At 58.0% G+C, this 19,126-nt stretch overlaps 1 protein-coding gene across 16 annotated transcripts in view; it reads left to right on the top strand.

The window, feature by feature from the left end:
- Positions 1–19,126, top strand: part of Ncor2 (nuclear receptor corepressor 2) — a 161,570-nt gene that overhangs the window by 117,241 nt on the left and 25,203 nt on the right. For 15 of the 16 annotated variants that reach the window (XM_021186851.1, XM_029533570.1, XM_029533571.1 and 12 more), the window contains 5 exons: positions 5,472–5,614; positions 10,297–10,444; positions 11,913–11,966; positions 12,777–13,377; positions 18,358–18,478. In XM_021186851.1, coding sequence (XP_021042510.1) covers positions 5,472–5,614; positions 10,297–10,444; positions 11,913–11,966; positions 12,777–13,377; positions 18,358–18,478 — 1,067 coding nt within the window. Of the gene's footprint in view, positions 1–2,782; positions 3,471–5,471; positions 5,615–10,296; positions 10,445–11,912; positions 11,967–12,776; positions 13,378–18,357; positions 18,479–19,126 lie in introns of those variants that run through there. The other variant, XM_029533581.1, reaches the window with a different exon arrangement.

Genomic DNA, 19,126 nt, shown 5'->3' with positions numbered 1-19,126 from the left:
GCTCACAACCATCCGTAACAAAAAAATCTGATGCCCTCTTCTGGAGTGTCTGAAGACAGCTACAGTGTACACACATAAATAAATAAAATAAATCTTTAAAAAAAAAAAAAAAAAGATTACAGTCGGGGTGGGAGGAGTGCTGGGGGCCTATAGGGTTGGATCAAAAGCCCCAAGTTCCCTAAGGAGAGATTAGCCTGACCCTAAAGGAATTCTGACCCTGGGCAGAACCAGTGGTTGGAGGGTAGTGACTTAGACCAGGGTCCATCGGATGCTGTCTCCAGTGCGGGCGATGGAGTGTCTGCTCAGTAGACACATTCTCCCTTGAGAGCCCTTCCGGCCAGTGGATGTGGTCTGGTCTCATCCTTCTCATGGTTGAGTACATAGGCCTGGTGGGGAGGCTCAGCCACTGTTCTGTCCGAGTTCATGCTGTCCCCACTGCCAGGCCAGGCTGACCTTTCCAAGAGTGCACCGTGTGCTTCGTTGGGGACCCTGCACACAGCAATGAAGTAGGCTGGCCAGGTGAGTATTGTGGCCAGCCAGTGGCCAGTGCACTGAGTTCAGGGGCCGTGAGCGCCAGGCTCCATCCAAGTGAGGAGATGATGAGAGGGCATGGAGACTCCCGTAGGCAGGATGGAGATGGCCTAAGAGGGGTGTCTGGAGGGTTTTGGCCTCTTGTGTTGTGATGATTCCCAGGGAGAAATCCTGTATGGATTGAGGTATGGCCATACGTGGGCCTGGCTCTGGACTCTTGTCTCTAATCAGTGCCCTAGAGGAGATGTCGGCTCCCTCCTCTCCTCACTCTGGGTAGTGAATGACCCTTGTGACCCCGGTTTCCATGTGCAGTGTGTTTTGCTTTGCCCGCGAGAAGGTGGCATGGTTGAGGAGTATGGCTCAGTGATGTAGCCAGCCAAGGGTCTGGGGGACAGGACATTCTGGCTCTGTGGACCAGGCTGCCTGTGGCTCTGCAGGTGGGCAGCTGATGACTTCGTCTGACGGTTTGAAGTGCCTCCATTGTACCCGGTGATTGGCAAGTACAGGTGTTGAGGTCTGAGGTGTTTTGGAGAGAAGGCGGCCCCAGGGCAGGTTCAAGGGTGAGGTCATCTGTGATGACCTCACAGGGCTCTCTGTGCCCCCCATGGGATACTGTAGGTCTCTGGTCTGCTGGTGCTCAATGACCACGCGTCCATCACTTAAGTCCGGAGCAGGCTCAACATTTCTAAAGGAAGGAGGATGTGGCTAGAGGCCTCAGGACAGGGAGGGCACGTTTGTCCAACTTCTTGCTCTGGGAAGGTTTTCTTTTGCAAGGGAGTCTAAGAAAGCTGTTGTGAGGGTAGAGGTTGGGGTGGGGTGCCCTCCTAAGCTTTTTCCTGGGGGGATCTGGGAGCCCCAGACAGTGGGAGAGCCAATTCTCCCGTGTGTTAAATCAGAGGCTTACACACTTCCTGAGCTTCAGACCCCTGTGGAGGGGATGGGGCTGGAACAGTCACAGCCCCTGAGCCACTAGAGTGCTTCATGGGTCCCAGGTAGTACATGAGAAAAGGGTCACCTTTGGCCACCATTTCGTCCCTCCCCTCTGTGGCTCTCTGCCAGCTTCAGGTCCCCTGCCTTGACTTCCTGTCTTGGCCAATTTCACTTCCTAAGTAGCTGCCTCTGAAATTCCTTCCTTAGAAATTCGTGGGGTGGGAAAACCCAAGACCGCAAGGCAGGCAGGCTGGTGAAACCGGTGCACCCAGCACTGGGGCCCAACACTCCCAGGACAGACACTTCATGGTCACATTCAGGTGTCTAGCGCTTTGTTCCTTTTTGAGAGAGCCATTTGCAGCCCAGTCAAAACCCATGAGTGTGGAAGGGCAGCGGTTGTGAGCGTGGAAGGACAGCGGTCATGGATGGCTGCAACAAAGAGTTGGTCCCCGGGAGTAGATGCTGTGGAGATGAGAGGCTACCCTATCCCCCCCCGCCCCCCTCCCTTGCCAGCTAGATACAGGCCCAAAATGCTTCTTGAGCAGATGCAAATGTCCTGGGGCCTTCTCGGGGTTGGGAGCAGTGGAGCTCTCTGTTCTCTGAAGCTCTCCAGCCTTAGGAGCTTTGGGGTGTCCTTCCAGGAGCACCCTGGCATTTTCACAGGGGGTATGCTCACATAGGCCCCCTTTGGAGTTCCCTGTAGAGCACGGTGGGATTCTGTGGGAATGACCTGTGTCCTCAGCAGGATTGGGAATCTCTCCACCAGCTGGCCAGGGATGCAGGGAAGCTCCAATCCCTCTGTCCCTGTCCCTGGGACTTCTAGAACAGAATGGAAGGGCAAGGGCTAGAGGGAAGAGTTGGTTTTAGAAGTCAGCCTGACAGGATGCTGCTCAAGGCGGCTGCTTAGTTGTCTTGGCCTCCCGGGAGCCCTTGGGACCTCGCAGCAGGTGCTCTTGGAGAACAGAGGATGTATTAGGTAGTCAGGGTCCCCAGACCCTTGGCCAGACCTCTGGGAGTCCCATGCCTCCCCCTCCACACCTCCATCCCCCACAAATGGTTGTGGTGTCGGAGTACTCCTAAGTACATCCCAAGTTCCCTACCCTCCACCCCCATAGAAAGCCTTGGCCACCCACAGCCCTCTGAGAGGCTGCCTGGTCCAGGCTTTGGGGGCCTGTGAGGAAGGGGGGGGTGCGACCGCAGGTGGAACCGGCTGGCTGGCGGGAGGGCTGGCTGGCGGGCGGGCGGGCGGAAGAGGCTGCTTGCTCCCTGCCTGCCGGGGGTGGGAGCTCTGTTTTTCTGGATCCCTCAGTCTGTTCTTACCGCTGCTGACGCTGCCACGGATGGGGAGAGAGGGAGGGAGCCTGTGCCAGTTGGCCCGCCCAGCCGAACCTGGGCCTGTGCCCGGCCCCCGCCCGCCCCCGCCCGCCGCGTCTGGAGGTCACATTCAGTCCTGACGCGGCTCGTTGGGTCAGGCAGCAAGAAGAGCCGCGCGGAGCCCTGGGTCCCACAGCCCAGCCTTTTAGGGACACGGCTGCCTGGTCCTGTCTTGCCCCGGGCTTTTGGATTTCTTGTGGCTTGGTGGGTCTGGGGGCTCCGGGACAGCACCCTCACCGAGTGTCCTCCCTGAGACACTGGTGCCTGGAAGATCTGCGGACGCCGCGTGCGCACTGGTGACGCCTGGCACAGAGAAACCCAGCACACAGAACTGACAACTTCCCGCTGGCTGCTGCCGTAGCCCTCGCTCCCCTCCCAAGCAGGAAGGGCACTGCTCTGCTCCCTGGGGCAGCTGGTAGCAGCGGCCGGAGGAGTCCTGGGGCCACCCCCAGTGCCTGCTTTTGCCCTCCCGGCTCCTGAGGATGTGAACAGAGGTAGAACCAGGGGATATCAGCAAGAAGCCCTAAGGAGCCTTGCGGCCACAGCCTCCTAATCACCGCTCCGCTCCCTGGAGCATCCTTCCAGCCGGATGTTTCCGGAAAACTTGGCCGAGGGGGAGCCGCAGATGAGAGGATGTGAGTGGTCCCCAGCTGGGGATGGGGCTAGAGGGTGGGGTTGGCCGGTGACAGGGACTTCGATGGGGCTACAGGGAATTTCAGCTGCACATGTGGTGGTGGTGGGGGGGACTTGGAATTTTGGACCCGTGGCCATGGCTCCCCCTTTCCCTGGCGCTCCTTCTTGCCTTTCTAGGGTGCAGCCAAGATCCCCTGGAAGGAGGCTGCACTTAGTCTTGGCTCCAAGCGTGGCTGGGGCATTCTCAGCAGGGCTCCCCCGGGGTGGACAGGGCATCTGGGCTGTCTCTACAGCACGGGATGTGAAGTGCTCCTGTGCATAACACCCCAGTGTCAGGTTCCTAGAACAAGAGCGTCAGGTTCCTAGAACAAGAGCGGAGGAAGCCCCTGTCTCCCCAGGGCTGTGTGGCACACTCTCGGAAGGGCTCCCCGACAGCTCTGCCCAGAGCTCTCCCCTGACCACACGTGTTCGGGAACAGCTGAGCGTCACCCCCCCCCCACACACACACACACAGTTCCTTGCTTCCATCGTCTGAGTTAGTTGGGAGACCCAGCTGTTCGGACTCCCTGTTGACTTAACTGAATTTGGAAATGTCTGTTCCCCGGGGTCGGGCCACTCCCCCCCCCCACCTCAAGTCTTCGCGCACCCCACCCCCAACAGCTCCAAATGGAGACCTGCCCTGGGGTTCCGGGCCTGCGATCCCTCGGCCTGACGTGTTTGTTGGGCCCTCTTGGACGGCACTCGGGTAATATAAATAAACGCAGCCCCAGCCGCCAGGTTCTGGAAGTGGCAGCTGCTGCTGGCGCGGGTGGAGGGAAAGGTCAGGGGCTGAGTTACACTTGATCCTGAGCCCTGGCCCTCCCTGCCTCCTGTCCTTGAGGAGCCCTGAGAAGCTGCTCTGGAGCCACGTGGCTCTTGTGGTCACTGTAGGCCAGCAGGTGGCCTGGCTGTCCCGCACCTCCCCCAAACCCTGGCTCCCCCCACCCCCACCCCATGCTGCTACTATGGGAAGCTGAGGCTTCAGACCCACTCCTGAGTTGGGTGAGGTGGGTGAGAAACCTTCAAGAATTCCAGTCTTGACCAGGGTGTGGGGGGAGTGGGCAAGACTGATTCAAAGCCTTGTAGACCTAGGGGGTCACTTGCTGGCCTGTTGGGGTATTTATTGTTTCCTTTGTTTGTAGTAAAGCCACCAACTGGGGTTTGAATGAGGGGGTGGGTCAGAGGGGGTGGGCCCCCTCCTCTCCCCGCCCCCTGCAAATCTTAGTTACTGCCTCTTGTTGTGCTTTGACTTGTGTAGAAGAACTTGATTTGAAGCCTGGTGGTAGGAAATGGGACTTAGCCTTGTCACAGGTGGCCTCCTAACCTCCATCCCCAGGGGCAGGTTCTGGCACTGCCACAGGAAAGAGGCCAGCTTTGCCTTCAGGGGAGCTGGGGCCCATTGAAGGTTGCTGAGGGTCCACCGCCTTCTGTTCTAGCCCAGGGTTTGTGGCCTCAGAGCTTGTGAGCTGTAAGGTCTGTGGCCTTGGGGAGGGGTGGGGGTGGGGGGGCTCCGCAGATCTGAAGATTGTCCCACCATGTGGTCTCAAGCTGTGACTTGAGACAGATCCACCCATGACTTCTGAGTGCCAGGTGGGCCCTGAGTCTGGTGTGGCTCTTGAGGTGTGAGGGCCCCAAGCTCACCCTGCTCACCTCCCCAACTCTGCCTTGCTCCGACCTCTTGGCTCTTCCAGAGCTCATTCCCCTTCACCTATGGTGAGACCGGAAAGCCGGCTTGTTCTCCTGAGGCCCGGCTGCAGCTGTGCAGTGTCAGAGCTGGGTTACCACAGCTCCCGCCCAACTGGGGAGGGAAGGATCGGGGCGGGGGGGAGGCTGTCTTCTGCCCCCTAGAATCTTAACCTTGGCCTCGCTCAGGACCATGCCTGTCACTGTTTGTTTCCTGGTCCCTGGCTGTGCCCCCCCCCCCTTTGGATGGTAGTGAACCCTCATCTGCCCTCCACCTGCAGGCCTCCTGGAACATGGGAGGAACTGGTCAGCCATCGCCCGCATGGTGGGCTCCAAGACCGTGTCCCAGTGTAAGAACTTCTACTTCAACTACAAGAAGAGGCAGAACCTGGACGAAATCCTTCAGCAGCACAAGCTAAAGATGGTAAGTCTGGCCAGAACACATCGGCTGTGTCCACTGGGAACCGGGGCCAGCCAGGCCTCCCACAGCCTTGCTCATGTGGCCCCTGACTCAGCCAGGAATCTGACCTGGAGGTCCTGAGTGAGCAGCTACCTTTTGGACAGTAGGGCTACAGGGGCAGGGAGTGAGGGTCCCAAAAGACAGAGGCTGGAGGAAGACTTGGGGCCCGCACTGACAGCTGTGAGTGTCTCTAAGTAGGGCCTCTTTTACACCCATGGCCAGGAGGTCATCAGCCTTTTAGGGCTGGGGAAACTGAGGCCCCGGGAAGCTCTTCAGCCACCTAAGTGGGTGTATGAACTCAGAGCCGAGTAGCCCTACCACCCCTCCCAATCTCCCGCCGTGGTCTGAGGCTTGTGGAGGACACCTTGAGGCCCATCCCTCCCTGGCTTTAAAGTTGTGTGGGTTCCTGTGCAGCAGAAGATGCGTTGCTCTTTCCTGCGGCCTACCGAGGCCCAGCGCAGGGCGCACGGTGGCGCAGGGCGCACAGCAGTGGGTGGCGCAGTGGAGCATGGCAGCGCAGGGCGCACAGCGGCGCAGGGCAGTGCAGGACGCAGTGGAGCACGGTTGAGCAGCCAGAGACAGCATTGTTCCGTTAGGGCTCCCCTCGAGCCCCATGGGGAATCCAGAGGTGCCCTCCTTGCTTGACCCACCCTCCTGCCCCAACTATTGCTTACAGCTCGTGTCCCCGAGCGTATGACTGTCCAACTCTCCAGGGGACTGCCCACTCTGCTCTCAACGACCCCTGGTGGGACACTGGACCTGAGGACTTAGTCATCTAAGAGGGGCCGGGGCCGAGCTTTGGAGTCTGAGCGCCGTGTGACCTGACCAGCTTCTCCCTACTGAGCCATTTCTTTAGTTAGAAAGTGGGTGGAGGGGACTATGACACTGGGCAGGAAGGAGGCACCCCGTGAGTGGGAGGCCCTCTGTGGGGCTTCCTGCCTGCTTGCTCTTTGTGACACCCTAGTCACTAATGTCATAGCTCCCTACCCCATGTCCTCTAGTTACCTGAAGCCCTTGCGGTTACTATGCAGCAATTGCTAAGGGGCTGTCTGCTGATAGGTGTGAGTGTGTGTCTGTGTGTGTGTGTCTAGGCTGTGCCACATACAGGCTGTGTGGCTTTTTAACCAAGAGTCTTCTCCCCTCTGTGCTTCAGTTTCTCTGCCTGTGAAATGGGAAGGATAACAACTGCCTCCAAGGTCCCTGAGGGAGGGTGCATTCCTCCCAAGTGACAGGGCAGTACTTGGAAGTGGACATTTAGGCAATTCGCCAGCTCCCCACCAGCTAAAGCCATGGAGGTGCTGATGGTGGGGGGCTCAGGGTCTTCAGGGTGTGGTATGACTGTTCCAGGTGATAGATGGATGCAAGCCAGCATGCATGGAGTCACCCCAAGGGACATAGATCTCTGACCCTGCTGCCCTGCAGCTTGTGCTCAGAGCCCACAGGCTGGCTTCTGGGCTTCAGTTCCCACCTGCTCCGGGAGTGTGTGGGGAGCAGGTGCCTTCCACTGCGGAAAGTCCAGCGTTTGGTCCAGGTCACAGAGTAGGACAGAGTTTGTGTCCAGTGGGCAGAGGCATTGTTAGGAGCTTCTGGAGGAGCTTGCAACTTCCATAGTGGGATGTGGGAATCATGGCGAGCTACTGAGCTGAGGGGACTCTGGTCTGAATGGGATGGAGCCAGGCTGCCCAGGAAAGGGGACCCCTGCCCCGTTCTTAGCTTTGTCATTCAGGCGGCTGCCCTGGCGGAGGCCTGAAGAGGAGGTGGGCTGAATCTCTCCCCGGGCAACCTCAAGAGCTGGCTGGCTGGTCTGGAGGATCATGATAAGAGCAGTGAGCAGAGGCCGGAGACCCCTGAAGTGCAGAGCGAGCACCCTGTTGTGCGAACGTGTGAGCTGGCCTGTGGAAGCCCCTGACCCGGGCTGTCTGTTCCCACCCACTCAGCAGCAGGCGGCTGCTATAAAGAGGGTAGGCCAGGCTGCACTGAGGATGCTTGAGCCCAGAGGATCAGGAGTTCAGGGCCAGCCTAGGCTACAGGACCGTGTCTCAAAAAGAAAATGACAAGAACAAGAGGGTCACTTCTGTCCTCTGAGTCCTGAAGCAGTGGCTAAGGCCTTTGGCTGCTGGCCCGGCCCCGTCTGAGAGCAGGAAGGCCTGCCACCCTCGGCCACCCAGGGAGCAGGGCAGGCAGGAGGTCAGTGGGTGTCCCTCCCGCTCATCCCGGGCCTGGCCTGCACATGGCTGCTGGAGACTCATCAGGAACCGGGAGCCTGGGCGGAGCCTGCGTGTCGCAGGTTATGTAACATTTGGCAGCCTTGTCCCCTCTGAGGTCTCCCTCCCCCTCTGTGGCCGAAGGCTGCCCTTCTGTCTGTGTCCTGGCCCTCAGGGCCCTGGCCTCCAGGTTGCTCTGTGTGTCATCCAGGCGCTGGCCCTGCCGGCCTTGCTTCCTTCTGCTGCCTTCTCTCCGTGGCTGCTGGGAGACGCTCCAGGCAGGGTTGTACTTGAACTCTGACAGGCGGGCCTCCTTGACTCTGTGCTTTGTCTCGCTGAGTCGTCGGTGTCATCGTCTCTGAGGCTCTTTTGTGGAGTGACGTGGTTATGGAGTGCGTGGCTCTGCTCCAGCTGTGGGAGGGAGGCGGTTGGAGCAGGCAGAGATCCCAGTTGACGAGGAGTAAGTCTCGTCAGTCGAGAGATGCTGTAACTCGCGTAACTTCCAGCTTGTGGCCCCAGAGGTGCGGAGACAGAGATGCAGAGAGAGTGAGGGTTTTTGCAGGGCATTGGTTAATCCCCCAGGGAAATCAGAGAGGGCCTCTGGGGAGATGACGTTGAAGGAAGTGAGTGTTCGCTATCTGGGGGAAGGGTGTTCAGGCAGGGAACAGCCTGTGTAAAGTCCCTGGGGTTGGCGTGGGGCCTGGAGAAGCAGGCTTACACTGTGCAGAATGGCAGGGCTGGTGATCTGGAGCTGATGTCAAGTGTTAGGGGCTGCCTGGAGTGGTGACGGCTGTGTGGCAGGGTAGCTGTGTGTGCATGTGACTTGACGCCTTGCAGATTCCTGGTGTGCAGTAGGTGCTTAGGACATACCATCTGTGATGTGAGTTCGTATCTCCAAAACAGCGCTTACACACGCCTACCAGCCCTTTGGCGCTGGGGCTGTACAGGGCCGGGTGTCCCACAGGCTCAGACACAGGGCGTGCTCTGTCGCCTGTCCATAGCCCTGCCGGGCTGATGGGCTCCCATTTCCTGTGAGTGCCCTTGCAACCTGCTGTCTAGTTCCTGTTGCTAAAGATAGACGAAGGAAGGGGATCCCCAGCCACATGCCACAGCATCCTAGCACCCGCAGACTGGAGTCCGGGCCTCTTGGGAGGTGCCAAGACCAGACCCTGTGTGGGCGGGGGTGGCAAGTCAAATGTCCACGAGGTCTGTGTATACTTAGAACAAGCCTGTGGCCTAGCGTTGGCAATGGAGACGGTGATGAACAGACAGGCATGCATGTCCCTTTTGTTCTGTGTCCCAGGATTCTGGGACAGTGGGCACAGCAAGCCTCAAAGCATGGTCCTGCTATGTTCCCAGGACAGAATGTCACCAGTCAGGTGTAGCAGAACCAGGGTCTGTCACCAGCTTCTGACCTCGGTGGTTTTTTTCCTGACCTATGACCCCCACTGCCATCTTCCATCGTCCCCTGGAAGAGCTCCTCAGTTGCAGCGTGTCTCCACCCACCATGCCCCTTCCTTCCAGGCCTGTTTCTCAGAGGCTTATACTCTGCTTGGACTTCCTTTGGATGTTGCCAGACCAGCACGGGAGGGCATCAGCTGAGATGCGAGGGCGCCTGGACCACATCCTGTCCCTCATGCTAGACCAGGCTTACCCCAGGCTAGATCGTTTCAAGACTAGCCTGTGTGTCCTGACTGCTGCTTCAAATCCCAAGCTTAGGGAAGCCTCCGCTGCTCTGGGCTTTGACCCAGCTCAGTGGAGGGACACAGATATCCAGTCGGGAAAGGATTTTTGAATACTTCTGTGCTGGGAGGGTGACACTGGGCCCTGAGTGTGGGGATTAGAGGGGGTTTAAGGGAAAGGCAAGATGACAGTGCGGCTTAGCTACACCCTAGGTAGGGCCTTTGTAAATAGGCCTCGCTCACCCAGAGCCTTCCCCAGGTGAGAGAGGCTTACCCCATGCTTGATCATTTCCCTCTGCACTCAGACCAGGACTCCAGTGTCGATTCCTATAGAGTCCTGATCCCCCATCCAGCTGACTTGGCCCTCTGCCTTTTCATTCCCCATTTGATCCCGCTGTGACCCCTGGCCAGTCCCCCGAGTCCAAATTCTAGGGTGTGTGTTGCTGGCTTTGGAGGGCAGTGGCCGTGTTGTAGATCCCTGAGTCTGTATCCACAGCCCCTCCCCCTGTGCCCTGGGTGTGCACTGTGACACTGTGACACTATGGCCTGGCCCAGCCTGCACCCAGGGTCCCACTGGGACACACCGAGCTATGGAGCGTCTATAGTAAAAATAGCTCTGGCCTGCATGGCCACTGCCACGGGCTGAGTGGGAAGGCTGCCCACCCACACAGCCTTGCAGCCAAACTCACTGCCCTCGCAGCCGGGACCGGGCCTCAGACATAGGGCGTCCCCAGCCGTGACCGCTACTGTCCTGTCCCAGGAGAAGGAGAGGAACGCGCGGAGGAAGAAGAAGAAGACCCCAGCTGCGGCGAGCGAGGAGACAGCCTTCCCGCCTGCCGCTGAGGACGAAGAGATGGAAGCATCGGGCGCAAGCGCCAATGAGGAAGAGCTGGCGGAGGAGGCAGAAGGTGAGGTCACTGTCGTCGTGGGGGTGGGGGTGGGGGAATGAACAAGTATACGCACGCGCACACTGTTCTGTGTCTCTGTCTTCTAGGCATCCCTGCCTTCCTGGGCCAGGCCTAGGGCTGAGCACAGAAGAGCCCTGACTAGACCGCAGGCTTCTGGCCCCAGCTCCCCATAGTTCACCTGCTTTCTCCCCATAGGCCTGGTGTGACCTCAGGAGGCCAGGCCATGAGTCCCCTCAGCATCCTCGGCTGGGCCCTAGGCTCTTTGTCCAGGCTCCTAGCCACCCCCATGAGCAAGGTGGACGTAGACAGCAAGGAGGGGAAGTGGTGGAGACAGAGCTGCCCGCAGGAGTGGGGAGTGACTGTGAGCCCCAGATCCTGGGGCCGGGGGAGAGATGGTTACACATCTGCTTAGGAGCGGAGGCGGGGCTGGCTGAGGCCTCTCCCCACCCGGGGATTCCTAGGCCAGCTAACTTCTCGCACCCGAGAGCAATGGGCTTGCTAGAAAGGCTGAGGTCCAGGCTAGGGACCACTTGACCTCGGACTTCCTTGTGTGGTAACAGTCATGGCAGCCGTATATGGCCTTGTCTCTGTCACCACAGGCTGAGGAGGTGGCTGAGGAGTGACTGAGGCATGGTGGAGTCATTCCAGGTCCCTAAGACCTAGTTTGGCAGCTTGGTCATAGCCCTATGCTCTGCGTCTCTTTGGCGTCCAGGGGACGGGGCCTGGTGATCTTCCTATTACCATGTCTGAGTCTGTAAAGTGCTTACTATGTCCAGGCTCTGTGACCGTGCCTGACGCACATCCTGGGTGCCTGGTGGAATGTCTCGGTGCAGAACTGGGCCTCTAGCCATTCCTTCCCTGCTCCAACGTAGTGCTTAAAGTGGGGCCCAGTCACAGTTGTCACAGTCCCTTCCTGTCTCTGAGGGCTTCTGGTGTAGACATAACTGACAGAGAGTCGTAGACGCCGACACCCAAGATGGTGGCTGGCGTGCTTGTCCACAGGACTCCTGTGTCCTGTCGTTGGGCTGCAAAGAGGAAGGCCAGAGGTCATGGCCCACTTGGTGGCCCAGGCTACGTGATTTCCTCACCTGTCATTGTGTCTTGAGGTCTCTGAGGGTCGCATGCCCTATGTGCTCGTGGCCAGCTCCCTGCTGGTGTAACTGATATCTGTTCTGGGAGAGCTGTCCTGCTCTGGGCTCCAAGGGAGCCCGTGGAGGCTGGGGACTGACTGACAAGGCTGGAAGGCACATTGGTTAGGGCCTCATTGGTTTGTAGCCCTGGCACTCACACACCGTTCTGTTGACCCTGGACACACCTTGGCCTTGCATTGGGGTGGAGGGGGGTGGGTGGCCAGGTCCCATGGAAGCTGTCTTGGGTCCCCTGCCCTCGGCGGGCCACACCCCTCCCCTTTGTACAGGACTTGCTGTACCACCCCCCTTCTGACTCCTCTCTCACATCTTCCTTCCAGCCTCACAGGCCTCCGGGAATCAGGTTCCCAGAGCCGGGGAGTGCAGTGGCCCAGGTAAGAATGGAGCATTTGGCCGAGCTGGGGGCGCCAGGGCATAGCAAAGTATCCAAGATCTTAAATCCCTTCCCTCATTCTCACTGGGTGCTGCTTCCGCCTCTGCTTTTTGTCCCCTACAAAGTGTCCATTCCCTGTTGCAACTGTGGGCAGCATGCCTTCCCTACCTGCCTTTCCTCTCTTTGGGACCCTTCCCTGTTCCCAGTCCTCAGCCTTGTCTCCAGGTGTCTAGTTTGCAGAAAGTGGAAGAACACACACACACATACACACACACACACACACACACAGAGCACCTTAAACCCAGGGGAGATGGAGCAGCAGACATACTCCTTCAAGGAGGGCTCCGATACAGTGGCCTTGTATCATGCTGTGTTGTTAGCCATATTGTAGTGCTCTCGTGGTCCCCGGGCCTAAACGTGGCTTTCCTGCTCAGCCTCCATGGAGGTTTGCTTCCCCATTCTGTGGATGGGGAAACTGAAGCTTGAGAGAAGCCCTGAACTTCCCATGGCAGTACCAAAAGTTGGACACGGAGCTGAGTGGTGTTCAGACTGTATGACCTCCGATGGCGGCCTGTCTTGAGGCCTTGGGTTGGCCCTGTAGGGGCACTGGCTACCTAGGGAATCTTGGGGTTGGGTTTGGGCAGTCTGTGGGCAGCGGGAAAGAGAAGCCAAAGTCGCAAGCTATAGGGGCTAGTGAGGGACAAGGCTCGCCAGGAGGGTCGTAGCCCGGGTTTGTTCTGGTATTCCTTGAGAGCGCTGTCACACCCTATGTAGTAGCTGATCCTCTCCTTTCCTCTTACCCTGCATGTAGCTGCTGTCAACAACAGCTCTGATACTGAGAGTGTCCCATCTCCGCGCTCGGAAGCCACCAAGGACACTGGGCCTAAGCCCACTGGCACTGAAGCATTGCCCGCTGCCACCCAGCCACCTGTTCCTCCTCCAGAAGAACCTGCAGCGGCCCCTGCTGAGCCCTCCCCAGCCCCGGATGCCAGTGGCCCACCATCCCCAGAGCCTTCCCCATCACCTGCTGCACCCCCGGCTACTGTGGACAAGGATGAACAAGAAGTCCAGGCTGCTCCAGTTCCCCAGACAGAGGATGCAAAGGAGCAGAAGTCTGAGGCCGAGGAGCTGGTGATCGATGTGGGAAAGCCAGAGGAGCCCGAGGCCCCTGAGGAGCCCCCAGAGAGTGTAAAGAGTGACCACAAGGAGGAGACCGAGGAGGAGCCTGAAGACAAAACCAAGGGCACAGAGGCCATTGAGACTGTGTCTGAGGTGCGACTTAAGGCGGAGGAGGCTGGTGGCAAGGCAGCTGTGACCAAGGGTTCCAGCTCGGGTGCCACCCAGGACAGCGACTCCAGTGCCACCTGCAGTGCCGATGAGGTGGACGAACCTGAAGGAGGTGACAAGGGCAGGTGAGAGGCGTCGGGCGAGCTTTGGCTCTTGTGTATTCTACAAACACGGGGAGCACCCTCCGCCTGCCACAACACAGGTGGCCCTGCCTGCCTTGGAGTCTGTGGCTGGTTTGTAGAGGTCAACATGAGACTGAGACCAGAAATCGGAGTGTCTTAGTCTCTGTTCTATTGCTGTGACTAGATATCATGACCAAGGCAGTTCTTATAGAAGAAAACATTTAATCCTCGGCTGGTGTACAGTTCCAGACGTTTGGGCCGTATCATCTGGAGAAGTGGTTGAGAGCTAGCTAATCCTCACCCACAAGTGGAGAGAGACACAGTGGGGAAGGGGGGGGGAGGCGGGGAGCTTTGTACACTGACACTGAGCCTGACTTGGGCTTTGGAAACCTCAAAGCCCGCTCCCAGTGACACATTACCTCCAACAAGGCCACACCTTCTAATCCTTCTAATCCTTTCAAATAGTGTTACTCCTTGGTGACTAAGCATGAATAGTGGAAGGAAGACCCATTTGGGGCAATCTGGAAGGGGGGAGGTAGCCATAGAAGGCTCCAGGGAGAAATAAATGCTGGTGTCCTCCAGCTGTGACACAGGCCAGGTGGCGTGATGTAGCAGAGTAGTTGGAGGTAGAAGGTCCAAATCCAGATGTCCTGGAGTCACCCATACTCCGACCTGAAACATCTTTCACTGCCGATGGATGCCTGTAGTCCTTGGCTTATAGACATAGCACTCTGATCTTAGCCTCTATAGACATTAAGTTCCCCTGTACCTCTCTGTTTAAATTCCTGCTTCCTTGAAGGTTGCCAGTCTCCCTTGACTATATATACCAGCATAGCTTCCTGACGAAGTCTCACACACCAGGGCCTGCGTCTGGGATACAGGGATACAGTTATTCCCTTCTGGGGTGGCAAAGGCCATGGCTAGGAACAAGCCTGGTGCGTGCAGTGGGGACCACTTCATGGGCCCAGCCATTATATGTGTTCCCAGGATGTTAAGACATGAAGACTGCTGCCTGCGAGGGCCAGGCCATGGCCGAGGGGGTCCCAGTGAGACAGACTGTTCCAGCGATGGCAGTAAAGATGCCAGCTGTGGGGCAGTGATTGAGATGGGGTCGCCCGGGCCCAGACACTGGAGACCCCTGGCGGTGCGGTCGCCCCAGCGGATCTCTGAGACGGTAGCACATCTGTGGAGCATTCTGATTGGCACGCTCCCTGCCCTAGGGGCACACTGTGTTTTAGGTGAGACCATCTGGGCACTCAAGAGCAGGTCTGGAAACCCTCTCCCCATCACATCTGGACAGCCCCACCCATCTCTGGGCAGCCACCGATGTTTTGTGATGAGGCAGTGTGCTATGTTTATTTTGACTGCAAACAGCGGAGTCTGTTTTCTCTTCCCTCAAGTCTCTGAAAAATTCCAGCAGAGCAAGGGAGGAGACCGTGACCTTCAGACCGGCCCACACAGGGCCCTTCCTGCTCCCCCTGGCTCCCCTCTCCCCTCAGGCCTGGCGGATTTGAAATAGATGCTTTGTAGACCTTTCTGTATTCCCCCAGGACTCCACTGGTAGGGCTCCCACGGAGCAGGTGGACAACAGATGGCCCTGGATAAGCAGAAGGTGGCCAGCGGGCTTCTGAGGTTACCCCCATGTCCCCAGCTTCTTGCCTGATAGGCACAACAGGGGACATAGGGCCCACGGCAGCTTTAGTGCCACCAGGGTCCACTGGCTCTAGTGTGGTCCTCTGGAGTCTGGACTGTAGACTCATAGGCGGCAGAGCCGGGCGTGGGGTGCCACCCGGAGCACCAGCTCCTCAGACTTCTGTAGGCTCTAGTCAGGCTGAGGCCTCTCGGTTCCTTCTCCTGTAGCACTAGCCGGTCGTTTCCTTCCCTCCCTGCTGCTTGCCAGCTGTCCACCTTCACTGCTTGCTGTCTAGCTCCTAGGCTGGGACCCAGGACCACCCTCCCTGCCCTGGGGCCTCCCGGGGGGGGGGGTAAAGTGAAGTACGTCATCAGGCCAGCACTGGTAAACTGCCCCGCTCGGGCCTCTCTGCTGCTCACTGCTGCTGGGCCTGGGGTTGGCGAGGAGGCTTGCAGCCTTACCTCACTTTCAGAGTAGGGCCATGGTGCTTTCTAGTAGCTCTGGATCTTGGTAAGCTCCCCCCACCCCCCAGCCCCCAACCCCCAAGCTCAGTCTCCACATTTGCAAGGGGTTAAGTGGTAGCCACAGAGGTGTTTTGTTAGAACCATGACCCGGGGCCAGGTACACAGTGTTTGATGCAGCAGCAGGGACTGGAGATGGTTAGATGCGGGGACCAGCAGGGCTCTGATTCCCTGCCGCTCCGGCGTGAGCCATGTGGATGGTATGTGTGACTCGGAGCAGGCAAGCCTTAGGGATGCTCATTGCTCTTAAGAGTGGACAGGAAGCCTGAGCACAGGGAGGAGCCAGGGAGGATGAAGGCCCTGGGGCCTCTGAGCTTAGGCCTGCGAGTTCTTCTCAAAGGTCTGGAGCTGGGGGGCGAGTGACCAGTGGGGTTTTTGCCTTGGGTCTTAAAAAGGCCAGAGATGAACACTTTTTTTAAATTATTATTATTATTAACTGTTTCTAATTACGTGCCTGAGTTTGAGTCTGTGAACATGAGTGCTGGTGTCTGCAGAGGAACGAGGTTCAGGCGGGTTGTCAGCCACCTGGCGTGGCTTCTGTCCTCTACAAGAGCAGTGCGCCCCTGAGCCACCTCTCCCGCTCCTTTATGTCTGTGTGTCCCATTCTTGTGCTGTGACCACAGAGGCCAGAGGAAGGAAGCCAGAAGAGGGCATCAGGTCTTCTGGTGTTGAGCCACCTTATGGGTTCTGGGAACCAAACCTGCGTCTCTGCTCTTTACCACACAGCCCTCTCTCCAGCTCTAGGATACTGTTCTAGCTTTAAGCCTGTCTGGAGATAATGGCGAAACTGAGGCACACGGTCCTTGTGGAGAAGGTCTTAGTTCCCAGGCGTGTACCACCACAAAAGAGAAACGCAATTTGAATCTCTGTAGAAACGTATTTGCATATACACAAAAGTCCAGTTGTTCTCTACTGCTACACAGATGATGCTCCCGTGACGATGCTCCCCGGATTTACTGCAGCAGCGCACCCGCTCTACCTCAGCACACTTTGCTTTTAGTGGCTCTAGAGAGCTGTAACTCACTTGCGCATCACTTAAGGGGGCGCAGTCTTGTGAGGTCGGGTGTTTTCAGTGTCATTACAGACCATGCCATCACCCCAGGGGAGGCTCCCACAGCCTTCCCAGCTATGTGTATCCACTGATGGGAATGTCCTATGAAGGGAGCAGGGCGTGTGGTCCCTGTGTCTGGCCTCTCTTGTGTAGCAGCACTGTGTTGTAGGGCGAGAGTCAGGGCCCCGTCACTTGGATGGCAACCCCCTCACCTTGTGTGTTCTTTCAGCATCTGTCTGTGGGTATCTGCGTGACTCAAGTGGTTGGCCGAGAACACTCACAAGCTGGTTTCTCTGTGTTCTTCATGTCTCTTGAGAATGGTTCAGCTCACTGTAGGGGTTAGTGGGGAAGCCTTGGTTTGTTTTTGATGTTTCCTAAGTGGGATTCACTATGTTATGTAGCCCAGAGTGGCCTTGAACTTGGGGATTCTTCCTGCCCAGACTCTCCAGTATGGAACGACAGGAGCCATGCCACCCCACCCAACCTGGGATTGACCTTCTGAGGAGTTTTTCAAAGCCTGTGTAGTATTTTATTTCAATTTAAGTTTATCAAAGCTAGTCATAAAAATGGCTAGGGGCAGCCAGGCACGACAGCACGCGCCTTTAATCCCAGCACTTGGGAGACAGATCTCTGAGGCCAGCCTGGTCTACAAAGTGAGTTCTAGGACAGCCAGGGCTACACAGAGAAGTCCTGTGTGGAAAAAACAAAAAGAAGAGGGAGGGACAGAGGGAGAGAGGGAGGGAAATGGCTGAGGCAGGGGCGGGGCAGATGGAACATGGACCACTGTGAGATCGTGAGATCGGGTGAGGATGGCAGCAGGAGCCTCTGCCATGGGCGTGGGACAGGTGGGACCGGAGGGATGGAGGACTCAGGGTGGCCTGTTCTTCCTGCCCCGCCCCCACTGCCTCAGGCAGCTTCAGCAGGCTTTCGTCCTGTCTGCTCTCCCTGCCTGGCTGAGCATGTGGCAGATGAGGGGCAGCAGGCTGCTACCCGCAGGGCCTGTTGCATGTATCCTTTGGCCGCAGCAGAGTCTGTGCCCCTCCATCTGCTGAAGGAGGCACACGCTCTTCTGCTGTGTCCCCCCCCCCGTGGTCCTAGCTGTCAGGAATCCTCACCCCAAAGGTTGAAGTTCCAGCTTACGTGGCTTCACGTGCCTTGAACCAGGATGGTCCCCATACCTACCCACGGGTATATAGGTCCTAGTGTTTTCAAGGACCTTCCCTAGATTTCACCCCTGTCCAAATTCAAGGGTGGTGCCCATAGCTCAGCCCCCATCACTGAGGTCATGAAAGTTGCCCCCCCCCCCCCAGGACAGGACTGAGCTCAGAGACATGTTTGGGCCCAATACACACGGGCTCCAGTTAGTAGAGTTGTCTGCCCCATCCCAGGGCCCAGCCTGCTCTTACTCTGGGTTTGAGACAAAAATAATCTCCAAGGAATCTCTCTGTCCCTCCACCCTGATCCGGTTGAGTTTGTGGCCTTCCGGCCACTCCCCGAGGGCCTGCATGGCCCAGGCGCCCAGCTAGGTCTTTTCAGCTGCCGCCTTTGCCCTGAGGCCGTCTTGGAGCCTTCGTTTGTGTGGGCCAGAGGCGCCTCTACCCAGCACAGTGTGTTGGCTGGGGCACCTGGACTCTGCTAAGGGCCTCCCTGGCGGCCCCCAGCATCCAGGACTTGGAGAAGCCATGGAGGCAGGGCCGCCCCAGCCCCCTCTCCCAGGAAGGCCCTCCAAGAGCCTGTGGCTGATGCTCCAGCCTGACCTGACGCTTGTCCCTCCCCAGGCTGCTGTCACCAAGGCCCAGCCTCCTCACCCCTGCCGGAGATCCCCGGGCCAGTACCTCGCCCCAGAAGCCGCTGGACCTGAAGCAGCTGAAGCAGCGAGCAGCCGCCATCCCCCCTATCGTGAGTGAGCCCTGGATCCAGGGCAACCCACCATGAACTCAGTTCTCCTCTGTGCTCAGCATTGCTGGTTGGAGCTAAGCCTGCGGAGGGAGGCTCTTCCCCGGGCTGGCGGCTCCCGGAGATGGAGATGTGTACATGGGGCAGTCCTGGGAGGAGTTGGGAGATGGGGAAGGCTGGGCTGAGCAGCCACTCTCCGGAGGTTTCCCCATACCTCAGACCAGGCAGCTGTGGCCGGTAAGCCCCCCAGACTCCCAAGGACACCTCAGCCAACTAATGTCCAGGCCCTTTCAGGTCTGTCTTTGGGGTCTTTGGGAGTTCCCCATTTTCTAAAGACGCTTGGCTGGTTTTAGTCTCTTTAGCCATTTCATTTGAAGATTTAGGTTTTGCCTATCCATTGAAGGTAGCAGTTCGTGGAGGTCCAAACTGGCCTGTCTGTCAGGCTTAAGTGTTGGACGTGTGTCTGGCTTCACTGCTAGCTCCCCAAAGCTCACATAGCTCCTCCTTCTTTCTCCTGATGTGGGGTGTGCTGGGTGGTATAGGTGAGCCTAGCACCCGCCTGACTCCGGGCGTCAGAAATAGGCCCTTCTTTAGTGGTGATGACCCCCTCCCTATGTCTGATATTAAGGCTCTGCCTCCACATGGGGGCTT

The sequence above is a fragment of the Mus pahari genome, chromosome 23, assembly GCF_900095145.1.
Source record: "Mus pahari chromosome 23, PAHARI_EIJ_v1.1, whole genome shotgun sequence".
Classification (NCBI taxonomy): domain Eukaryota; kingdom Metazoa; phylum Chordata; class Mammalia; order Rodentia; family Muridae; genus Mus; species Mus pahari.
This window is presented reverse-complemented; position numbering and strand designations above follow the sequence as displayed.